Genomic DNA, 20,253 nt, shown 5'->3' on the forward strand with positions numbered 1-20,253 from the left:
CCACAATCTTTTGAGGCACTTAGTGAACGCTGCTGCCCCAGCCCCACACCTCTTGCCTCCCAAACAGCTGAACTCACTGGGCGGAGAGTCAGAACCCCAGAACTACAGAGCAACTTGTCAACATAGTTTCTCTCTCTCTCTCTGTGTGTGTGTGTGTGTGTGTGTGTGTGTGTGTGTGTGTATCCCCCAGCTTTCCCATCTGTGAAGTGGGGACAGCGTTGGTCCCAGACTCTTTTCTGCCTCCCGGGGATGATTTGAGAGAGAATGAGGTCATGTCTGGGCAGGGCTGGGAGAGCCTCAGAGGCAGCCTAAGATAAACACCGGACAGCCTGGCTGCCTGGAAGAGCAAAGACTGCAACAAACCGCGGCTCCACTCCCCCATTATCACTGGGGAAAGCGCTCTGCTCCTCTGAAGTGGACCTAATCACCCCTGCGGTGAGGAGCACATGAGGCAACGTGACAGCCACTTGTAAACTGTGAAGGGTGGCACAGGCAAGGCCCGGGGGGAGTGTTCCAGCCCTTCCTGAGAACTGAGACAACAGAAAGCAGACTTTCTCAAGGCTTTAGGAGGAAGAGTGCACACCCCAGACTGAGGCAGAAGAGGCCCTGAGACAGAATGGGAAAAGCTGAGGAATGGGGGGGCTGAGATAGAAACCTTCAGAACCAGAAACAAAGAAAGGCCTCCTTCAAGTTTGCTCTGTGCCCTCCTTTCCAGAGAGGGAAGATCACTGGCAGGTGGGGGTGGCTGTACAGCAGGGCAGACAAGAGTGTCCACACAGTACAGTGCCCACGTGTGTGAAACCTGAGCCAGCCGTGCCAAGGCATGTGGACCTACATATGCGTGTGAGCACGTGTGCAGAAAGGCAGTGAGGGCAACCTCAGAAACAGGGATGGGATGGGCAGGCAGGGTGGGGCAAGGGTGTCTGTGACACCAGAGTTGGTCACAGAGCAACAAACCCTGTCTCTTGTCAAACTGGGAAGGGTAAGGAGGGCAATAGCCCCAGGTATCGGGAGCATGTCTGGTTTCAACCTGGGCTCTGCCACTAGCCTGCTGTGACCTTGAGGGAGCCATATCTACCCTCTAGGTCATTTGTCAGATACAGGCACAAGTGGATCCTGAAACAGAATGGACATTAATGGAGAACTGGTGACTCCCAATAAAGTCTAATGCTCAGTTAATAGTGTTGTGTGGAAACCAATTTCTTAGTTTTGATCACTGTGCCATGGTTAGGTACCATGTTAGCGTGAGAGGAAGCCGGCTGAAGGGTAACTGGGAACTGCCTGTACTATCTTTGTGACTCGATTGTAAATCTACAATCATTTCAAAGTTAAGAATCGAAAAAACGTACTCTATAAGATGAAAGAAAGCAGTATCCAATATACACACTGAGGTCCCTTCTAGCACTGGGGGAGTGCCTCTGTGCTGTCTGGGCCAGTGAGAGGGGCTGGAGGCGGAGGGCAGTGGGGCTGCTGGGAAAAGCAGAGGCCCAAAGGGCAAGGCGGGACCGGGGTGGGGGACCAGCTGAGCCTCCATGAGGAAGAGGGCCACTGAATGCCTCCGATCTCGAGGCTGGTCCCCACCTGGACTGGCTTCATTCCCAGTCCAGTCTTGGGACATCTGGTCCACCTGCTGTTTGCATGAAGTCAGACCCAATTTTCCCTGGAGAGTGCTGTGACCCACCAGCAGAGAGGCCTGTGAGGAAGAAAGAGGCCCAGTGACACAGCCATCCCCATCTTCTCAGAGGAAGAACCCTGTACTTGGTGTTCTGGGGTAACATCAGGACAAGGCTATATGAGGTAAAGTATAGGTAGGGATGGGTCACTCAGTGCCACTTGGAACATGATCAGCTATAAAGTGCCAGTATTGGAAGGAGGACAGAGAAGACAGTAAAGCCACCTGCAAAGGCCATTAAGCCCTAAGTAAATGAGGTGGCTGGAGGCAGGACACTTGGTTCAAATCCCAATTCTGCCACTAAAATTGCAGTGTGACCTTGGGTGACTCACTTACCCTCGGCCTGCCTGTTTCCTCTTCTGTATAATGGAAATAAATAGCATCTACCTCAAAATCACGATAAGGAATTAAATGAGTTCACTTAAAAGACAACAGTGGCACAGTAAAGTGTAGAAGTTCCTCAATTTTTTCTTTTGTTTTTCCTATCACATGAAAATAATCTAGCTTTGCAGACAACGAAGAAACCGTTTTTTAAAAAATGAGGGATGGTTATGTAAATCATAGCAAAGCCACTTAAGGGAATATAAGCAGTCATTAATAATAAAGGTTAGGTAGCAACACAAAACAATCACAATAGTGTTTGTTAAAAGAAAGAAACCAAATAAAAAGCATACCAATTCAACTATGTGTAAAACAGAACCTTAGAGAAAATACTAGATGGAAATACTATCAGTGGCTGGGTTGAAGGTGAGTGGAGGTAGGCTTACAGGTGACATTTCTTATTTTCTAAATGTTCTGAAAGTGTATTAAATTTATAATAAAAATTTTATTTTATTTAAAAAAAAAACATTTCCCAAACCACCACAGAACAATTAGGTATGACGAGTGGGAGCATGTTGGGGCTGAGATGTACTAGGGCAGGGGAGCAGGCAGAGCCACACCAGAGGGCCCTGGGGATGGGGAGGGGCTGCCAACTGTCTCAGGCAGCAGGCCAAGCCCTGGGCAAAGGCTCTCCTGGGCCACACTCCCGGAGCTCCAAGTCAGATCAGATGGAAGAGATGGGTAGCCTGGAGTTTTCAGGGAGGGTTGAGGCTCAAAGCCACCTTGCTCTGTGCCCAGGGCTCTGCCTTGCTGTTGTCGCTGTCAGGAGCATCCTCAGGGGTAGCCCCCTGGAAGATTCCATCTGCTCCTCAGTGGGAGGGAAAGACCCAGGTCCAGGGGATAAGAGCAGGCAGGGGTGTTTCAGTCCCCTGTCATGGACAGCCCCAGCTCCTGCCCACCTGGTTCCACTTTCGTGTCTCCCCTCCCTCCCCAATCCATGTGGCCTGCAGGAGCAGGGCCAACCACACTGGCAGCTTTCACAAAACAACAGACTTTAATGGAAAATAGGAAGGAGTGAGGTGATAGGAGGGAGTAGGGACAGGGACTCACTCCTAACATTCCCTTTGGCCAAGCCTAGGTAGTGTCCTGAGGCCACCGCCTCCCCACACTTCACAGCTCTCCCTCTTGGACAAGAGGGCAGAATTTCGGTGGCCCCTTGTCCAGTATGCCTGCAGTGCGATGGGCGCCCAGAGCCCCATGAGGAGGTGGGTGGTGTAACAGAGCTTGGCACAGGTGGGGCAGTGGGGATGAGGCAGCAGAAGGTGTTGCTTAAGCCAGAGTGATTCCCAAAGTCTCCCAAGGAAAGGCTGTTTGTCTCCTGGGCTGGGGAACAGGGGTTGGAGGGAGTCAGTCACCCCAGATGTGGGCTTGGTACCATGGAGAGGGGCACAGGGGCAGAGCAGGTGCCAGCCTGCAAAGGGCAGGTGTGAACTTTGGTGGCACTGTGGTTGTTGGCTTTAGGGCCCAGGCTAGGAGTGGTACCCAGAGTGATGCTCATGGAATTGACCAAAAGTCCCCAAGTCCCCAGTGCATTCTCTGCTTATGCTGTGCCCAAGCTGAGCACCTGATCTACCTGCCCCCTACCCCTACCCCAGACACCTGAGATCCCTCTAGTTGGCTTCCTGTAATGTTCCCACAGCCACCTTCACTGCTTGGAACACAGCCCAGTCCACCTAGAATAAAAAGAGAGGACAAGGTGTTTACAATCACATTTGTGGGGTCTCCCCACCAAGAAGAACGCCCTTCCTGGGCCCAGGCTAGCTGCTTGCTTGGCACAGAGCTGTATCTTCTATGTCACCCTAGCTGTACCACAGGACTTGGGAAGCACACCCAGCTTCCTGGCCAGTGTCACACTCACCTGGGCACAGAGCAGGCGGCAGTCAGGGGACAGGCTGGATCCCTGGTGGCAGAGCTGAGCAGAGAGGGCAGAGGTCTCGGGGGACATGAAGTGCTGAGTGACACTCACTGTGCTTACCAGGCCCTGCACCTGCACCAAGAAGGAGGTAAACAAGAGGGTCAGTGGAAACTCAGGGTCACACATCCTTCCCACTGCCCAGCTGGGCCCTGAAGTCCATTTCCCATAACAACCCCATCCAGCTCTCAGAAAACAGAGGCTCTGGATCTAACACCAGCACCCCAAAGGGTGTGGCCAAAACCAGGCCAAGGGGCTGCCAGAGATGGCACAGCTCCCAAGGACCCAAAGCCCAGTTCAAGACTGCTACAATGGGAGTGTGGCTTTCTGTGCTGCCTCGGCCTCCAGGTCTTAAGAGGGTGGGGGAATGTGCTATCACTGTGCTGTTGTTCTTGCTGCTTCTGACATTCTGAGCTCTCAGCAGAGCCCCTGGCCCACCGGGGAAGCACCTGGTGGGGAGCCCCTGCAGGGACCAGCACAGCCTCTCCAGGGGCCTGCAGCAGGGTCCAGCAGCTCACACCCCACTCCTCCCGCAGGCGCCTCCGAAGCCCCGCATCCAGGTAGCAGCTTCCTGGGGTGCCAGGCTCCAGGTTGCCTGCCCCAGCCGGACACACCTCAAAGAAGAGAAAGGGGAATGAGCAAGGGAGGGAGGCGAGGGTGGGGCTGTAGGAGGACGGGGCATGGACTTCCCAAAGGCCAGGGGCACTGGAAAGAGCTGAAGTGTTCAAGTCTTGAAGGGCAAGCAGAGGAGGGCATGGGAGGGAGAGAAAGGGTCTGGGTGGTGAGGGGTTGGGGCCACTCAGGTTAGCAGATTGGAGATTTGGCTGAAAGGCGCTTAGAGGAAAGGATTAAGGGCTCTGAGGTTGGGGTATCTAAATCCCTGCTTTTCCTGAAGCCAGATGCCTTGAAGAACCTGTGTCCTTGGCCCTGGGCCCTCTCCTCCCTCATGCAAACATATCCCTTTCTCCAAAACCCAGGAAGAGAGCCTGCATAGTCCCAACTCATGAGCTCTCTATGCCACAAGCTCTTAACATAGATTCCAGTGAACATCCTGAATTGTGTGCTAAATTGTAGGTGATGGGGTAGCTGTATGTTCCTGGAGAGACAATCCAAATTCTCCTAAGATCCCAGATTCAAAAGAGGCAAGGACACACAGAAGTTCTGATTCCCAAGGGCTTGCCTGTCCAGGCCAAGGCCTCTGAAGCAAGCACAGCTATGGGGGAGGCTTTGCCAGCCAAACCAGAGCAGGGAGCTCCTCGGGCCAACAGGGACTGGCAGAGGCCAGAGAAGGAGATGCTCAGGGAACACCTACCGAGGTGACCACCAGCATCATGCCCCAACTGGCCACCAGCAAAATCCACCCCTTCAGCTAGGACCTCAGCAATGGTCCCTAGACTTAGGGCTCAGGGCTCCAAGACTAGGCCATGGGAGAGGGGAGGCTTGTGAGCCAGGTTAGACCCTAGAGTAGCTGCAGGCAGGAACCAAGGCTCCTTTGCCCCCCATCTCCAAAGTTCAAGTCTGTCCTGGAGCTAGAGCAGTGTTTCCCAGGCCACCCAGTGAGAATACACCCCTCAGACCTTCCCCATGAGTCATTGGATTTGGCCATATGGGACTGCCACAGCCCGCCACACCCAGACCAGATGAGGCCATGTGTGTATGAAGGGATGCTTCTGTCTGCTCCCTCTGCAGATGTGTTCCAGCATCTGTGTGTGCATCTACAGATCTACAAGTGTCTGTTGACATGTCTACAGATGTGCATGACTGTGGGTAGGCAGGCGGTAGTGGACAGCCATGTTGACATCTGCATGTCTGCATGTGAGTGTGTGCCTTAGCAGGGGTGACACTTGGTGGACAGCTTTTCCCCAGGACAATCAGAGCTCAGCTGGACTTTGAAACCACTGGAGCTGACCTAATCTCAACACTAGCCTCCAGCCCCCTGGGTCTTCCTGCTTCCTGCTCACCTGCTCCTTCCCTGCCCCTCAGCCTGGTCTAGTCTCTCCCTCCATCTACCTCATGGCCTCCCTCAGCCCTTACTTGCTAGAACCTCCTGAGATGTAGATGACTTAAGCAGGTGGGCATCCCAGATGGGCTTCCCTTTGCCCATGAAGGAGAGGCTGTCTGCCCCCAGGAGGAGCACAGGGTAGTGACCTGGGGTGGGAACAGTCATAAGCTCAGTTCCCAGTTCCAACACTTAGCCTCAGTTTTCTCATCTGCAAAAAAGGAAAGCAGCAGTACCTACCTCAAGGGATGTGACAGTGCACTGAGATAATATGCTTAAGGGCCTCAATATAGTGCGTAGCCTGCAGCAACTCCACTTCCATTTCATCACTGGCTCCACCTCAACCCCTTGTTCTTTCTGTGCGCCCCACTACACAACTCTTATAAGGTCCCAGTCTGCCTTTCCTGCACATGCCCATGTGAGTCAAGGTTGTCTAGCCCACCTGAGGGGGTGGGGAGCACACAGGGAACACACACAGACAGGGAGAGCTTCTGGGGCTGGAAGTCCCTGCTCCCAGGGAGCAGAAGGGCTGCATAGGGGAAGGGGAGAGCTCCCGGCTCCCTCCTCACCATCTGGAGAAAACGGCGGATGCGTTGGGCGTCCTGTGCTCGGAACACGTGCCACACGGTGCTGACTTGGCTGCCTGGAGACCAGAGCCCCTCCCCATCCAGGCCTGAGAGGAAGTCTGAGGGAGAAAGACTGCTCAGGAGAGCCCAGGGAGGGGCAGACACAGCACCTCACATCTGCAACTGGTCCCCACCCCTGCCTCCGCCCGAGGACCCACCTTTCTGTGCCCGATGCCAGGCAGGCAGTGGGGCTTCAGCACGTACCAGGACACTAACCAGGTCAGTCACCTCCACACAGAGGTTCTTGGTCCCCAGGTGCCCACGGTGTGGGCTTACACCTGCATGGAGGTAGAGAAAGGACAATTGGGAAAAGGTCCCAGAACCTTGGCACAGACGTACAGGCACAGAGATGAAGGAATGGGGGTAGGGACTAGGCAGGAATGGACAGGACACTTACCATAGGCTGCCCACAGCTGGGGCTCCAGTGGACACAGGGCAGGGCCCGGTGGGAGGTAGGAAGCCAGGTTGAGTTTCCCATGTTGGGCACAGTACTCTGGGAGGGGCAGGCTGGCAGCCAGGTTCTCCAGCCTGTGGGGGAGGGGTCATGCCCAGCAGGCTCAACCCAGGCACCAGAGACCCCATCAAAGCCCCGCACTACTGGGGTAACTCCCAGAGGCAAGCGCAGTGCGCCAAGAGTCATGGGGGGGCTAAGAAGGAGGGGAGGGAGGGCAAGGGGCTGGGCCGCGTCTCTGAGGCAGGGAGGGCTAGCCAGCCTGTGGTACCATACACACCTGCTTGTGTCTTTGTCCTGCAGAGCTCTGTGCAGCAGGAGGACTGAGCCCTCGGATGACTTTGGGCGAACTAGGAGAGGACACAGAAAGGTCACAATGCCCAGAGACCCTGCCCCTGGGGCAGCAACACAGTCCTTTCTGCCCTAGGCTCTGCTTCCAGCTGCCCCGAAGGTCACTCTGGGACTCTGCTGCCACCCAGCTCTGGCTCCCAGGTCCCTTTACCCCGCACCAAAGATACTTACTCTCAGGCCGGGAGAATCCATCCCAGAACGCGGCACTGCCCAGGTTTGTAGGCTGGGGAGGCCCGAGGGGGGTCAGCGCCTGCACCTGGCCTCCAAGCACCTCAAGAGCCTCGGTCCCCCACAGGCTGCCTCGCAGTGTCCTCTGAATCCCTGACACCAACACAGGCTGTAGTGGGGGGGGAGGGGGGAATAGGGACACAGGGAGAAAGATGGGCTGCCCAACATGCTCAGGCTGGGGTGTGTTGCACCAGAACAGCTTGGGGACCAGGCCCTGCTGCTCCTTCTAAGTGATGGGCCAGGTCTGCCTGGGCCTAGGGATCAAGGCTCTGAGGGTAGGCAAGGCCATGAGGGTTGGAAGTGGGGAGGTGAGGAGCCTCACCTGGCCCTGTCTCCAGTGCTCCTGGAAGAGGTGGAAGCCTCGCCGAGGCCTGGGCTCCTGCAGCCACAGCAAAGCCCCTGGTGGAGGCAGCCTGGGCCGCACTGGTGAGAGGGGCAGGCCCAGACCCTTGCGCAGGGCGGGCCCAGCCCGCAGCCCAGGCCCCAGGGCTTTCTCCTGAATCTTCCGTTCCACTACCTGCGCGATGATGCTGTCCAAGATGTTAGTTATTCGGTCATCCTGCGGGGGAGGGAGCCATAGAGGGTAGAAGGGCTCAGGACCTGCCGGAACTTGCAGGGAGGGCCGGCCCAGCCTCTGTCCCCAGGCCCCCAGACTGCCCCCCATGCCCTTGCTCACGCTGGGCAGGGCTGGAGTGACAGGGGCAAAGGCCATATGTATCCGCTCATGCCCCAAGCAGAGTTTGACAGCAGTGGAGGCCAGCAGCTCACAGAGAGAGGGACAAGGCAAGGGCCCTCGGCTGGCACGGTCCTCTGCAGGGGTCTCTGTGGAGTCCAGGGTCTCTATTGAGGAGAAAAACAGTAAGGACCTCACCTTTCTCGAAGCTCCACTGCCCGGCCCATCACTCTGGATGTGCTCACCCCCCCACCCCAGCTTTCCTGCTGGCAGCCCCAGAACCTCTCCAAAGGAGGGCTCGGGAAGGGGATCTGGCTGGAGAGAGATTAGGAGGCTTGTCCTAGGTTTTATTTAGATTTATTTTCTCTGGAGTGACTTGAGAAGAGTAATAGCAATTGGGAGAGGGTGTGACTAAAGCAACTCCAATTTCTCCTGAGGCTTCCCACTTGGCCCAGCACCCCACTCCAGTCTGAAACAGGGGCAGGGGGCCACTCACCCTCTTTGATGTCCTTGGTCCTGTTGGTGTCCTCATTGCAAGAAGGTTGTGGAGTTGGAGTGGTTTTTTCTGTCAGCTCCTTCTGTTAAACCCATCCACCCCCCCGCAATCCAACCAGAGATTTAAAAATGGCAAACGCAACTCAACCCAAGTCAACCCACAGCATTAACAACAGACTCTTGCAAGTCCTAAAATCATGTTTACAAGGAGCAAAAGGTTATATGGCATAACATTAGGTGGGGAAAAATTGCTCATGGAATTCTATATGCAGTATGGTCTAAAGTACACTAGAATAGAGTTGAATAAATAGATAGGCAAATTACTGATGTCAAAATGATCACAGTGGCATTATAGGCCACTATCATTTTCTTCCTTATACCTGTCTGTATTTTCCCAATTTTCCACCATGGGTATGTAGCATGGTGTCTGGCATGCAAAATGCATTCAATAAACTATTTCTTGAATAACTTTTATCATAAAAATGAAAGCTTCATAAAAGCTTTGTAAAATGCCTATCCAGGACCTGCTATGTGTTAGGAGCAGGGGATACTGAGAAGATGAGCCAACATTCTGCGGGCAGGAGTCCGTGCCTGGGACATGGACAGACAGGACAGGAAAGCAAGCAGCTCCAGCATGACATGGCAAGTGCTAAGCTGGAACACGCACAAAGTGGGCAGGAGCTCTGGGTATGCACAGTGAGGACCTGATGGGCAGGGGAGGGAGGCCAGTGGGTGGGACAAATGCCAGCACTGGCTCCATGGATCCAAATCCCCAAGGGAGGGTGGGAAGTAGCCTCATGTCCCCCTTCATTCCCATCAAAAGAAAAGGGCCAAAACCCTGCCAAGGTAAGTAATTTGCAGTCACACTGCACAATGCTGGGGCCCACCAGCTAGTACTCTGTCACTTTCCCCATGCTTCTTACCTGCTGGCCCCCATCCCCAGGGGCCCACACCTGGGCATCAGCTTGGCAGGGACAGTGCCCCCGGATATCAAACTTGATCCAGACCTGGTGCATTGCGGTGCTCAGTTCTGCCAGAGCTGGAGGGGGGAGGGGAGATGTAGTTTGGTGATGAGTGCAGGCAAGAGGCAGCCCTTGCTACTTGACCTCACCAACCAGGAGGGCATGGCATTGAGCTAAGAGACATCCAAACAGGAAGCTAGTCTCCCCCAGGACCCACCCCCTGCATGCCTCCACCCCTCCAAAATGGCTCACCCTGGCTGGAAACAAACTGGATCAGCATCAGGGAAGAGGCACTGTGCCCAGCCTCCTGGGCACACTCCTCTGTGGACTGCTCCGGAGAGCCTGTGGGATAGAAAGGGAGAAGCTGCAGGTCAGGAAATCAAGGCAAGCACAGGTTAAGGTCAGGGAAGAAGGGTAAGAGCACCGATATCTAAATCAGGGGCTTGACAATCCATAAAACATGGGTTTTCTGGGACACTCGGGTTCAACAGTGATACAGGATCCTTTGCTTGGGGAACACAGAGACTTTAATACGCTGATATGAGTTGCAAAACTCCAAAATGACCATGTAGAATACAGTGTTCTGAACATTTCTGACCCTGGAATTCTCTTTGACCGCCTCGATTAGAACACTGGGAAATTTCAAGCCCTCCGGTGGCCGAGTTGAGCCAAGGAAGAGAAAGCTGAGAAGGCATGAAAAGAACAGGACTTGGAATCAGAAGCCCTGAGTCTAAATCCTGGGCCTGACACTTAGTATCTGTGTGACCTTGGATGAGTCACTTAGCCTCCCTGAGTTTTTCTTATCTGGAAAATGGAAGGAAAATTACCCACCTCACAGTGTTGTAAGGTTTAAAAAGGTGCAAACTGACAAAATGGGAGGCATAGAGTAGGCACTCAACTCCTTTTAAGGGTGGGCAAGGACACAGGTGTGGCCCTCTGATCTGGGGAGAGGAAAAGGTCTGCTCTATGGGGCACTGGGCAGCAGTGGCTGTTGCTGGGGCTGGGGAGGGAGGCTTTCTTGGAGAGAGGCAGCCAATAAATGGCCACAAACCTTAGAGCATTCCTTCCGAAGCCCCAGTCCCTGCTCCCCCACCCTCAGCCCCTGGCTCCTTGCCTACCTGCTTTCTCCCTGGCCCTCCCAGCACCCGCCATGCGACCACAGGCCACACACAGCCGGTGGCTGCAGCGGGGACATCTCCAGTGGGTGTTGAAGAGTCCATGGTGGCAGCGGCTGCAGCAACCTGGAATGCCTGGGTCGTCCTCTGTCCTGGCTGGCCCCTGGCCTGCTGGATCATGGGAGAGAAAGGAGTCAGAGAGGGTACAAGCCACAGGCCCCTTTTGAGGTCCTCATGTGGCAGACTTGGGGAGAAGCAGGAGCAGTTTCCACTAAGGGGCTGCCCCAGAAGGGAAACAAGCCCCTCACAGATCCCCCTACTCACTCGACAGCCCTGTACAAAATCTCCTCGAAGCACCACTGTCTCCAGCAAACCCTCCCAGAGGTGGTGCAGGCCCCATCTCCCCAGTTCCTGCACCATGGATTTTCCCATCGGCCCTGAACTACCCAACCACGCCACTTCCAACACATTTCTTCACCCGTCCCCTCCCTCCTGAGTTGGCTTTCTTCAGGGGACTCAACATTAGAAGAGGAACCCTTAAGAGGCCATGCCTTCCCTCACCCAGTTTCAGACTAGATTCTCATTGGTAAGTACAAGGATGCCAGTGAGCAAATATTCATTTATTCATTCAACAGACACCTTGTTCTGTCCCGGGCTAGGGGCCAGGATTCAGAGCTAGACAGGACTTGGTGCTTGCCCTCCCAGTGCTCACATTCCAAGGGGAGATGGACCATAAACATGGCCATGCTGAAGGCAGCACCGAGTGGGTGCGGGAGTGTGAGAATGGGATGGAAGGCCTAGGGTGGAGATGGTGGGGGCAGGCTCACAAATGGGCCTGATGAGTAAGTTTTCATTCACCAGATAGAAGGGGAGGAGAAGGGCCTTCCAGACAGAAGGAACAGAGAAAGTGCCAAGGCCCGACGGGGGTGGACAAGCCCAGGTGAGCCGGGAAGGCTGCTCAGGCAGATGGTGATGCGGCGTGTCGGGAATCCGGGTTCAGGGAGTGGTCGGGATGATGAAAGGGGATAGGGGCTGGACTTTCTGGGACAAGAGGGAGCCACCAACGGGCTTCCACCTTGGCCTTCCATCCCATTCTCACACTCCGGCACCCACTCGGTGCTGCCTTCATCATGGCCATGTTTATGGGCCCATCTCCCCTTGGAATATGAGCACTGGGAGGGCAAGCACCAAGTCCTGTCTAGCTCTGAATCCTGGCCCCTAGCCTGGGACAGAACAAGGTGTTTGTTGATGGACCACAGGGGTGTGTTTTCCCAAACACAGTGCTCTCGAGGTGCCAAGAAATGAATGCAGGAGGGAGAGCCTGGAGCCAGAGGGACTCCACAGCCTCAAACATCAGCCTGAAGCCTACCAGCCTCCTAGGGCCCTTGAGCTTCACCACCCAGGAAGCCTTCCTTATGCGCCACCCGCAGGGAGCTCCCCCACCTTAGAGTGTTCTTATAGACACTTGGCACTCAGTCTTATTTCCCCAACAAGCCCCGAAGCTCTTAGACAGTTGGGCTGGACCAGGTTTTATGCCTTCCCAACATCCCCCACCCAGGTCAGAAACTTCAGAAAACATGGTGACTAAGAGCCTTAGCCCAGAATAAGGGCAAAGCAGGGCAGGCGTTCTCCAGAACTGGAGGCAGGACAGGCAGTGCTGGTGGGAGGGAGGGGTTCACATTCCGAGATCCCTGTGCTCCTTGTGAAAGCACCAGGCTCTCCTGGGTTCCCCAATGCCCTGTGGGTGCTGCTCACCTTCCCGCTGTGCCCAGGCCAGGGCCTCCCGCTCCCTCCGCAGCAGGCGGCACAGTCTGTCTCCCAAACCACTCAGAAGGTGTTTGGCAAGGCCCACGCTGAGCCCGGCCTTCGGGCCGGACCCTCCTCCCTCCTCAGAGCTGGCTGCCGAGTCTTCCTCCTGCTGCTGCTGCTCCCCTCCCAGAGACAATCTGGAGATAGGGCAGAGGAAGGTGAAGACCAAGCAGGAGCACTAAGTGGGAAGATGTGGGGACATCCAGGGTCAAGGGCTCACCTGGGCACTTGCTGGGAGTGGCAGGCCAGCCCTCCCACCTCTCCTGCTGCCTGGGCACAACTTTGGCACTGAGCAATGCCTGCCAGGGGAGCTGAGCAAGGTGCATCCTGACGCCCTGGGTCCTGGAAGCTGGCCCTGCCATCTTGGGGTCCTGTGGGGACAATGCAGCTGGTCAGGAGTCTGGGCCTCCCTGGACTTATGTAAACCCAAGGCCCTGCCTTAGCACCCAGCTGTCCACACACAGAACCAGCCCAGTCCTTAGGGCCCAGGCCCGCAAGGCCTGACTTAGAACCAGTGAGAGTAGACCAGGCAGCTAGAAACCTCACAAAAAAGGCCTGGAGAGGAGCTTGACAATGCCCTGGTGTGACTGATGGGTGGAGAGGAGGGTCAGGTGCGCTGAGCCCAAGGCCGGGGCAGCTGGGGTGATGGTCCTGACCCAAGTGCAGGATCCTGCCAGTGTAGACTTTGGATAGCTCCACTGTGGGCTTAGCAATGCCGTTGGCTGCGTGACAGTGTTAGGAGACAATCCCAACGTGGACGGAGGGCGCCGGAAGGTGAGAAGGCCGAGAGTTTCAACACAGGCCACAGGTGCAGTAACCCAAGAAGGCTAAGGGGCCAACAGCTTCCCAGCCTAGGCACAGGCCTACAAGAGCGTGGACAGACCCACACCAGGTGCAAGGCCATCGAGACAGTCCGCATCCGGGCCCAGCAGTTCAGGGGGGCCAAGAACCCGAGGTGATCCAGAAGAACGGAGGCTGGGGCCTCAGCGCCAGAACCCTCGACGAAGGGCACAGTGTGACAGAGGAGTCCAGGATGTTCCTGAAGCCTCAATATTGGCAGAGTCCAAACTGAGCTTCCATAATCCAGCTGGCTAGCAGAGCAGTTGTTTGTTCCTTAGGCAGGACAAGGGGTTCTTCGGGAGAGGCAGTCTTCTAGACATGGATTTGTGGCACAGGTCGTCATAAAGGTGAACATTTACTGAGTGCTAAGTGCGAGGAATTCTTCAAAGCCTTTTCTGTGAATTATATCATTTAATCTTTACAGAAGTCTTTGAGGTAGGTGCCGTCTGTATCCCCATTTTATAGATGAAGAAACTGAGGCACAGAGAGATAAAGCAACTAGCCCGAGGTCATGCAGCTACGAGTCAGCAAAGCCAGGACCCAGGCACTCTGACTCCAGAGCCCAAGCTCTGAACCATGTCATTACCCTGCCACCAACACACCATGGCTTGGGAGGAGGCAGACAGAAATAGAAGCCATTTGCTTAAAGGCTCTGGCCTGTAGATGCTAAGGAACTCCCAATAGATGCTGGTACGATCCACTCATAAAGGACCTGCTGTCCCCACCTTCTTGCAAAGCTCCAGCCTTAGCTGTCCCCTCCCAGATAGGGCCCCTACAGCCCCTCCCCTGCCCTCTTACCTCTGTGGTCATCGCACTGTTCAGCCTCTGCTTTGTTCCCCAGGACATCTTGCCAACCTCTGGCCCCCTGCCCTGCACTGCCCGGGAAAGGGTCAGGGGGGCGCTTGGCGGCTGGGCTGCTGGCCACACCCTGGACCTCAGGGCTACTTGCCCTCTTCAGGGCCCGAAGCGGTGCAACTGGGCTCTCCTCATCCCCAGGGCAGCCTCCTGGGCACCCAAACTGCTCAGAGTGCCTCGTGAGCCATGTCTTCTTCAGCTTGGTGTGGTGGTTGGGCAGGCAGGCCCTGGGACCAGAGGCCTTGTTAACTTCTTCGATGGACTCACTGGGCCCCCTAGTGCCCCCTTCCAGGCCCTCCTGGCACTTCCCACAAGTGCCAAGGCCTCCATCTCCAGCAGGTGGGTGGGATGAGTAACAGCCTGCCTGGGTGGTAGGAGGCCCAGGAGAGGGGCACCTTGATGTGGCTGATGGCCCCAGCTGGTACCCAAGGCCCCCACTCCCCGGTACAGTCCAGACATTGCCAAGAGTATGAACCAGGCCTGGGGGACCAGTGGGCCAGGGGGTCCGGGGAACAGTGTCTGGATGCCCCAGGAGAAGTGGGCAAAGATTCTGATGCCTGCCGAGGCCTGTCTCTCCATCCCTCTGGTGGAGTGAAGGGCACTCTGCCTCTCCACTTCTCTGAAGAGGCCCACCGGGGGCTAAGCCCAACAACCCCGGTTCCACAGTTGCCAATGGCTCCTTTGCCAGCCTGAGAATACTCGGATCCTTATGGTAAAAACCCTGAAGAGAGAAGAAAGGATTAAGCTAGTGCTGACTTTGGTTCCCAGTGCTTAAAAACACGAACAAACTGACCACCAAGAGATATGTGCCTATTTGGCCTCAAGGGTTGTGAAAATACTGAAGAACTCACATACTGGTTAATAGGCACTGCTCCTACATGCCACCCTACTACCCTGGCCACCCCCAGGTCATTCCCCAGGGTTTCTCAGACCTCCCCACAATCCAACAACCAAAGGGATAATGTCTGGCACAGTGAAAGGGCCACCAGCATCTCTCCAGGTTGTTTTACGCCCTGTACCATACTGATTTTAAAATAGTTTAGATCTCATCCTTCGGCATGGGGGTGGCCTGTGGGAGAGGTGTCCTAGACACAGGCCAGGGGCTCCCTGCACATCTCCCTCCCAGATAAAGGGCTTTATCTGACCCCCTTTCCCAGAACAAGACCACACATTCTGAAGCCCCCCAACTCCCAGGGCCTTGTTCTGAGTGGACAATGGATGAGTCAGTCCCTGAAATGGCCCAAAGGCAGGGGAGGCCTAGTGAGATGGAGGTGCTCAGAAGAGGAATTGCTTGGTGTTGACTTTGTCTGAGCTGACAGGCTCCTCTATCTGGGTGCTGCCTTATTTTTTTCATCAGAATGGAAGGGCAGTGTGATGTGGCCTGATAGGGTTGCTACCTTGCATGGTCTGCTACAACACTCACCTTGCTGCCTAAGCTGAAAGCAGAGGGCACTTTGGGCTGGCCCCCTGAGTACACCCAGGGGTGCGGGGCCAGGGGCCAGTCACATGGACGCTCTGGGGGCAGGCTGGACACTAGGTATGGTGGCAAGCAGGTGGGCACCCAGAAGGGAGCTCGCTCCAAGATCTTGGTCTCCAGAAGGAAGGGGCAGTGCAAGGGCCGGAAGGCCACAGGGTCACTTTTTGGATGGCCACTGCTATGCTCAGGAATCAGGGGGGCATAGCGAGGTGGGCATGCTGACCCATATAATGCCAGTGGATGGGTGAGCATCGCCTCTTTCCAGCACAGCCCCTCCTTGCTGCTCAGCCAGCTGGCCTTCCTCTCCCCATTCCGGGGGCCTTCACCCTCCACCAGTGGGAGCGTGTCCTTGGGGCCCTGAGGGAAGCCAGGGGGAAGCCAGGAGTCTGGGGTGCTCAGGACACCCCTCCAGAAGGGAGCAGGCTCTCCCAGGCACAGGGACCCAGGGCGCAGGCCATCTCGTGGCAGGGCATTTGGCTCCCGTCCCACGATGCCGTTCTCAGGGGCTGTCTTCTCCCAGGCTGGGGTATCCTTCAGGAAGCTGGGCGTAGTCTCCATCACTCTCCTGCCCTCATGGGGCTCTCCCAGAGGGGGTCCCTAGAGCATAACCACCAAAACACGAGCTTCTTAGGCACTCTGCCCCAAGTACAGAGTGGGCACCGCCCTGGCAGCACCAAGGCGGCTCAAACCAGTAAAGCAAGTGCCAACCCACAGATGGGCTCCACGATGCCTGCCCACATGCGGCTCGAGGACCTGCCTGGGTGGGATGTTGCAGTGTAAAAGGTCACCCCTTCCCCCAAACACCTGGGATTTGACAGCCCTCCTGGGCCAGAGCCCCTTAGCAAAGACGGCTATTTCTAGGATGACATGCCTTACAGAGCCTGGAACCTGGTCACAAGCTATGGGGAAAGATGGGGGCAAGAACCCAAAGATGAGCTGGGTGGAAGTCACTGCACTGGGGACAAGAAGACTGGATCTTGGCCCTGACTCAGTCACCTGCTGTGTCATTTTGGACAAGTAATGTCACTCCTCCGGACCTCCGGGTGCCATTGTATAAAAACAAGGCTTGGAAAGTGGGGATCTCAGAGGACTCTTCCCAAATTGCAATCTGTGGTTCCGGGGGTGCTACTTGTCCACTCCACCCCTCAGTTCCACCCAGGCTTATAGGGGTGGGAAGTCGAGGCTGGGCAGGCTGGAGTCCCTGGGGAGAGCCTCCAGGCAGGGCTGCTGGCTGGTGCTGCATGCCACACCTGGGCAGCCGGTCTCTGTCTCTTCCCAGCCCTCTACAGTCTCTTGGCTTCTGAAAGAGTCCCGGGACGATCGCTAGGGCCTGGGATCTCCACCATGCCCCCAAGGGAAGGAGTGAGCCAGCACAGGAGAGGCGGATTAGGAGGCTTCAGCTGGGACTGGGAAAGCTACCCCTGTGGAGCCGGCAGTGCCAGGGCCACCGGCGGCCGCAGTCGCTGCAGCCTGGCGGGGGAAGAGAAGGAGGCGGGGAAAGCGGGCTGCACCCCAGAGAGAGGCGAAGGAGGGAAAATTGAACGTGCGTGCGTGCGAGGGACCAGGATGACAGGTGGCACCAGAGTCGCAGCACTCCTTCGTGGCCCCCTGGGTGAAGCCCCAGGACAGAGCCCGGACAGAGAGCGCTCGGGTTTTCTGGGGCCACCGCTCCAACGCGGCGCAGCGCCACCGGGCACCCTAACTTTCGGATGTGTGGCCCAGCCGAGAGGAGTACGGGGCGCTCATGCCCTACGGCGGCTCGGCCTGGGCTAAGCGTCCCCGAAGGCGCGCGCCCCCGACGCCCCCGCTCGGCGCTTACCTGAGCTTCACGGGCCAGGTGTGGCTCGGGCGGCGGCGGTCGTCGGGGCCGGGGTCGGACGTCCGCTCCCCATGGGCCGGCTCCGGGGCCTCCCGGCCGGCGGGCGAGGCCTCGTTACCCCAAGCTCCGTGCTCAGCGCTCTGGCGCTCTCTCTCCCCCGGGGCGGCGGGGGCGCTCTAGGGCCGCAGGTTGGAGGGGTCGGACTCCGGGATCTGCAGGATGCGGCACACGGCGCGGATCGGCCGCACCAGCTTTTGGGCCGAGGCCGTGGGTTGCGCCATGGGACGGGGAGACTCCGTGCTGCGCCGCGGGGAGGACCGGGCTGGGGCTAGGGAGCGGTGTCCCCGAAGGGAGAGAGGGAGCCGGGCCGGGGGGAACGCGCGCCCCGGGTCGGAGACGGCCGAGTGGGGGAAAGGCCGAGGGGCCGGGGGAGGGGGTCGTGCCTGGAAGGGGGCGCCGATCCTGGAACCCAGAAGGGAGGCACCAGCGAGGGCGCAAAGCGGCGCAGCGCGGCTAATGGAGGGAGAGCGCAGCGGAGAGCGCAGCAGGACCTCTGATCGCCATCGCCAGACGCGCAACTGAGAGTGGGGAAGCTGCTCCGCCGGTTTCCTCCTCCAGCACCCTGCGGGAAACAGGAGCCCGTGATTCGGCGGCCCCGCCTGGGCCTGCCCCCTCCCGGGCCCCGGGGGCTTCCGCCAACGCCCCGGCGATGCCACCGGCTGCGCACGGGGAGAATGAGCCCTTTGTTCCCCCCTCCCCCCGCGGCACCCGGGCGCCTGCCGAGAGAGGCTCCCCGGGGGCAGCGTGCCAGCTTCCCAGCCGCCCCACCCTCCCGTGGGCCCGGCCCCGGAGCCTGGCAGGCGGGCAGCACCCCCACTATAGGTGCCAAGCCCGGGAACTGGAGCAAAGGGCGGGAGGGGCCGGACCAGGCCACTGTGGGGCGGGGTGCCCCCTGGGGTGCTAGGGCAAGCGCTGCGAGGGGGCAGTGCCAGAGCTGGCAGGGGCAGTCGGGTTCTCACGGGTCAGTGATGGGCACTCTGACCCACGCCAGCCGGCCCTGTGCCTGCTGGACCACTTGCTCCTGGTCCTCTCCAGCTCTGGCACATGGGCACACCCCACTGGCAGTGTCTGCCCTGCCTCCTCCTCACCTGGCCAAGCTGCTCTTCACCTTCTGACCCAAGCCCCCTCCCAGGGCCCAATGGCACAGTTTCCTGTGTTCACAGTTCTGGGAGGGCCTAGGCTCTAGCCTGTCCCTGCTCTGAGGACCTCGGTTTCACCAAGTGTCTGGGAGGAGGTGGGACTAGATGAGCTCCACCACCTGCTTCAGCCTCACATTCTGGGGGTCTGCCCTATTCCTGTTCCTAGTGCTTCCAGGCCCAGCACTGGAGAGGAGCCCATGGGAGTGGCTCCTGGGAAGGAACAGAGAGGAGAGGAAATGGGAAAGCAGGGCACCCTCCACCCGAGGAAGCATCCCGGCTCCTCTGCGGGGGTGGTTCCAGAGCACAGACACAAACAGACAGATTCAAACACACACAGACAGATTCAGACACACACAGAAACCCACACGCCCAACGGGCGCTTCCCTTCCCCTCAGGCACCCACCTCCCACCCCCAGTTTCCCCTGCCTCCCTGTGGAAGCCATCCTTGGCCTGCCTTCACCCAGCCCATGACAGAGCAGCAGTATCCCACCCACCCCATCCCATCCATGGGATGGTTTCTTGGATGCCCAGCTGGGTCCCAGGTCACACCACCATCCCTGGAGAGGGGAACCAGGAAGACCCTGCAGGGAGCCTTCCTTCCTGGAGACTAGAGGGTAGGCAGGGAGTCCTTTCACCGGCTGAGGGGAGAGGGGAGGGGTCGGGAGTAGGGAGGAGAGGAGGCCAGAAGGGGCTGGCCCCCGGCAGGACTTGGGTCAGGTTGGCGTGGATTCCCTCTGCCCCTTCGCCTCCCCCCCAGAGGCCAGCTCTGTGGCTGGGCAAGCTGGTAGGGGTTGTTTACTTGACTGAGTTATTAACACTCCCTTCCTCCCCAGTTCCCCTGAGGGGTGGCCAGACCAGAGTGTGCCAGGGGCAATGATTGTAGAGGGTCTACTAAGGACTGCAATCCCAAGCCCCCAAGCCCCAGCCTCCCACTCCCAAGCTGGCTCCAGGGTGCAAATGGGGGCTGGGGTGTGCCTGTGGTCCCCCATCTGTGTCCTCTGGCAACTGAAGCTTGTGGGAGAGTCTGGGGGGGGGGGTAGAGATTCCTGCGGCTTGGGGCCTAGAAGAGGCTGGGCAGGACGGTGGGAGCCTGGGCTGTCTGGGGCCCTAAGGGCCTGCCACTGTCATCCCCAAAGGGGATGGGGACTGTCCCAGGGGAGTAGGAACAAATACCTCCCTCCACCCCACCCACCCCAGTTGCCATGTCTGCTTTGTCAGGTCACAGTCTCTGGATTAGACCAGGACTCTCAGGACAGGCTCCTGAAATGCCCAGGGGCACATGGGGTTGAGGTGAGGGAAGGAGCCCCCTTCCACCTTCACCCAGCTCCCCATCCTGCTCCACAGCCCATGCCACAGGCCCACAGAGCCCTGGTAGCCAGCTCTTCTGTG

At 57.5% G+C, this 20,253-nt stretch overlaps 2 protein-coding genes across 2 annotated transcripts; both read right to left on the bottom strand.

Annotated features, from left to right (window-relative positions):
• Nucleotides 1-3,628: 3,628 nt before the first annotated feature.
• On the bottom strand, nt 3,629-16,412 carry HR (HR lysine demethylase and nuclear receptor corepressor). The gene is made up of 18 exons (XM_016221109.2): nt 15,793-16,412; nt 14,313-15,090; nt 12,895-13,045; nt 12,621-12,811; nt 10,869-11,036; nt 10,003-10,092; nt 9,712-9,827; nt 8,790-8,871; nt 8,297-8,460; nt 7,943-8,179; nt 7,564-7,729; nt 7,322-7,391; nt 6,988-7,118; nt 6,749-6,868; nt 6,534-6,649; nt 4,415-4,579; nt 3,912-4,040; nt 3,629-3,726 (listed from the first exon to the last, which is right to left on the bottom strand). Exons 1-18 carry the CDS (start codon nt 16,402-16,404, stop codon nt 3,664-3,666), a joined length of 3,549 nt encoding a protein of 1,182 aa, XP_016076595.2. The 5' UTR covers nt 16,405-16,412; the 3' UTR covers nt 3,629-3,663.
• A 1,429-nt stretch (nt 16,413-17,841) lies between these two features.
• On the bottom strand, nt 17,842-17,946 carry HRURF (HR upstream open reading frame). The gene has a single exon (XM_087816064.1). It carries the CDS (start codon nt 17,944-17,946, stop codon nt 17,842-17,844), a length of 105 nt encoding a protein of 34 aa, XP_087672190.1.
• Nucleotides 17,947-20,253: the final 2,307 nt, after the last annotated feature.

The sequence above is a fragment of the Miniopterus natalensis genome, chromosome 4 (assembly GCF_054644295.1).
Source record: "Miniopterus natalensis isolate mMinNat1 chromosome 4, mMinNat1.hap1, whole genome shotgun sequence".
Lineage (NCBI taxonomy): Eukaryota > Metazoa > Chordata > Mammalia > Chiroptera > Miniopteridae > Miniopterus > Miniopterus natalensis.

Coding starts and splice junctions, on each gene's coding strand:
- HR (XM_016221109.2), bottom strand. CDS start 16,404: ATGGAGACTACGCCCAGCTTCCTGAAGGATACCCCAGCCTGGGAGAAG. Junction 7,730..7,942: donor AGCACTGGAGACAGGGCCAG/GTGAGGCTCCTC, acceptor CCCCCACTACAG/CCTGTGTTGGTGTCAGGGAT. Junction 6,650..6,748: donor CTGGCATCGGGCACAGAAAG/GTGGGTCCTCGG, acceptor TTTCTCCCTCAG/ACTTCCTCTCAGGCCTGGAT.
- HRURF (XM_087816064.1), bottom strand. CDS start 17,946: ATGGCGCAACCCACGGCCTCGGCCCAAAAGCTGGTGCGGCCGATCCGC.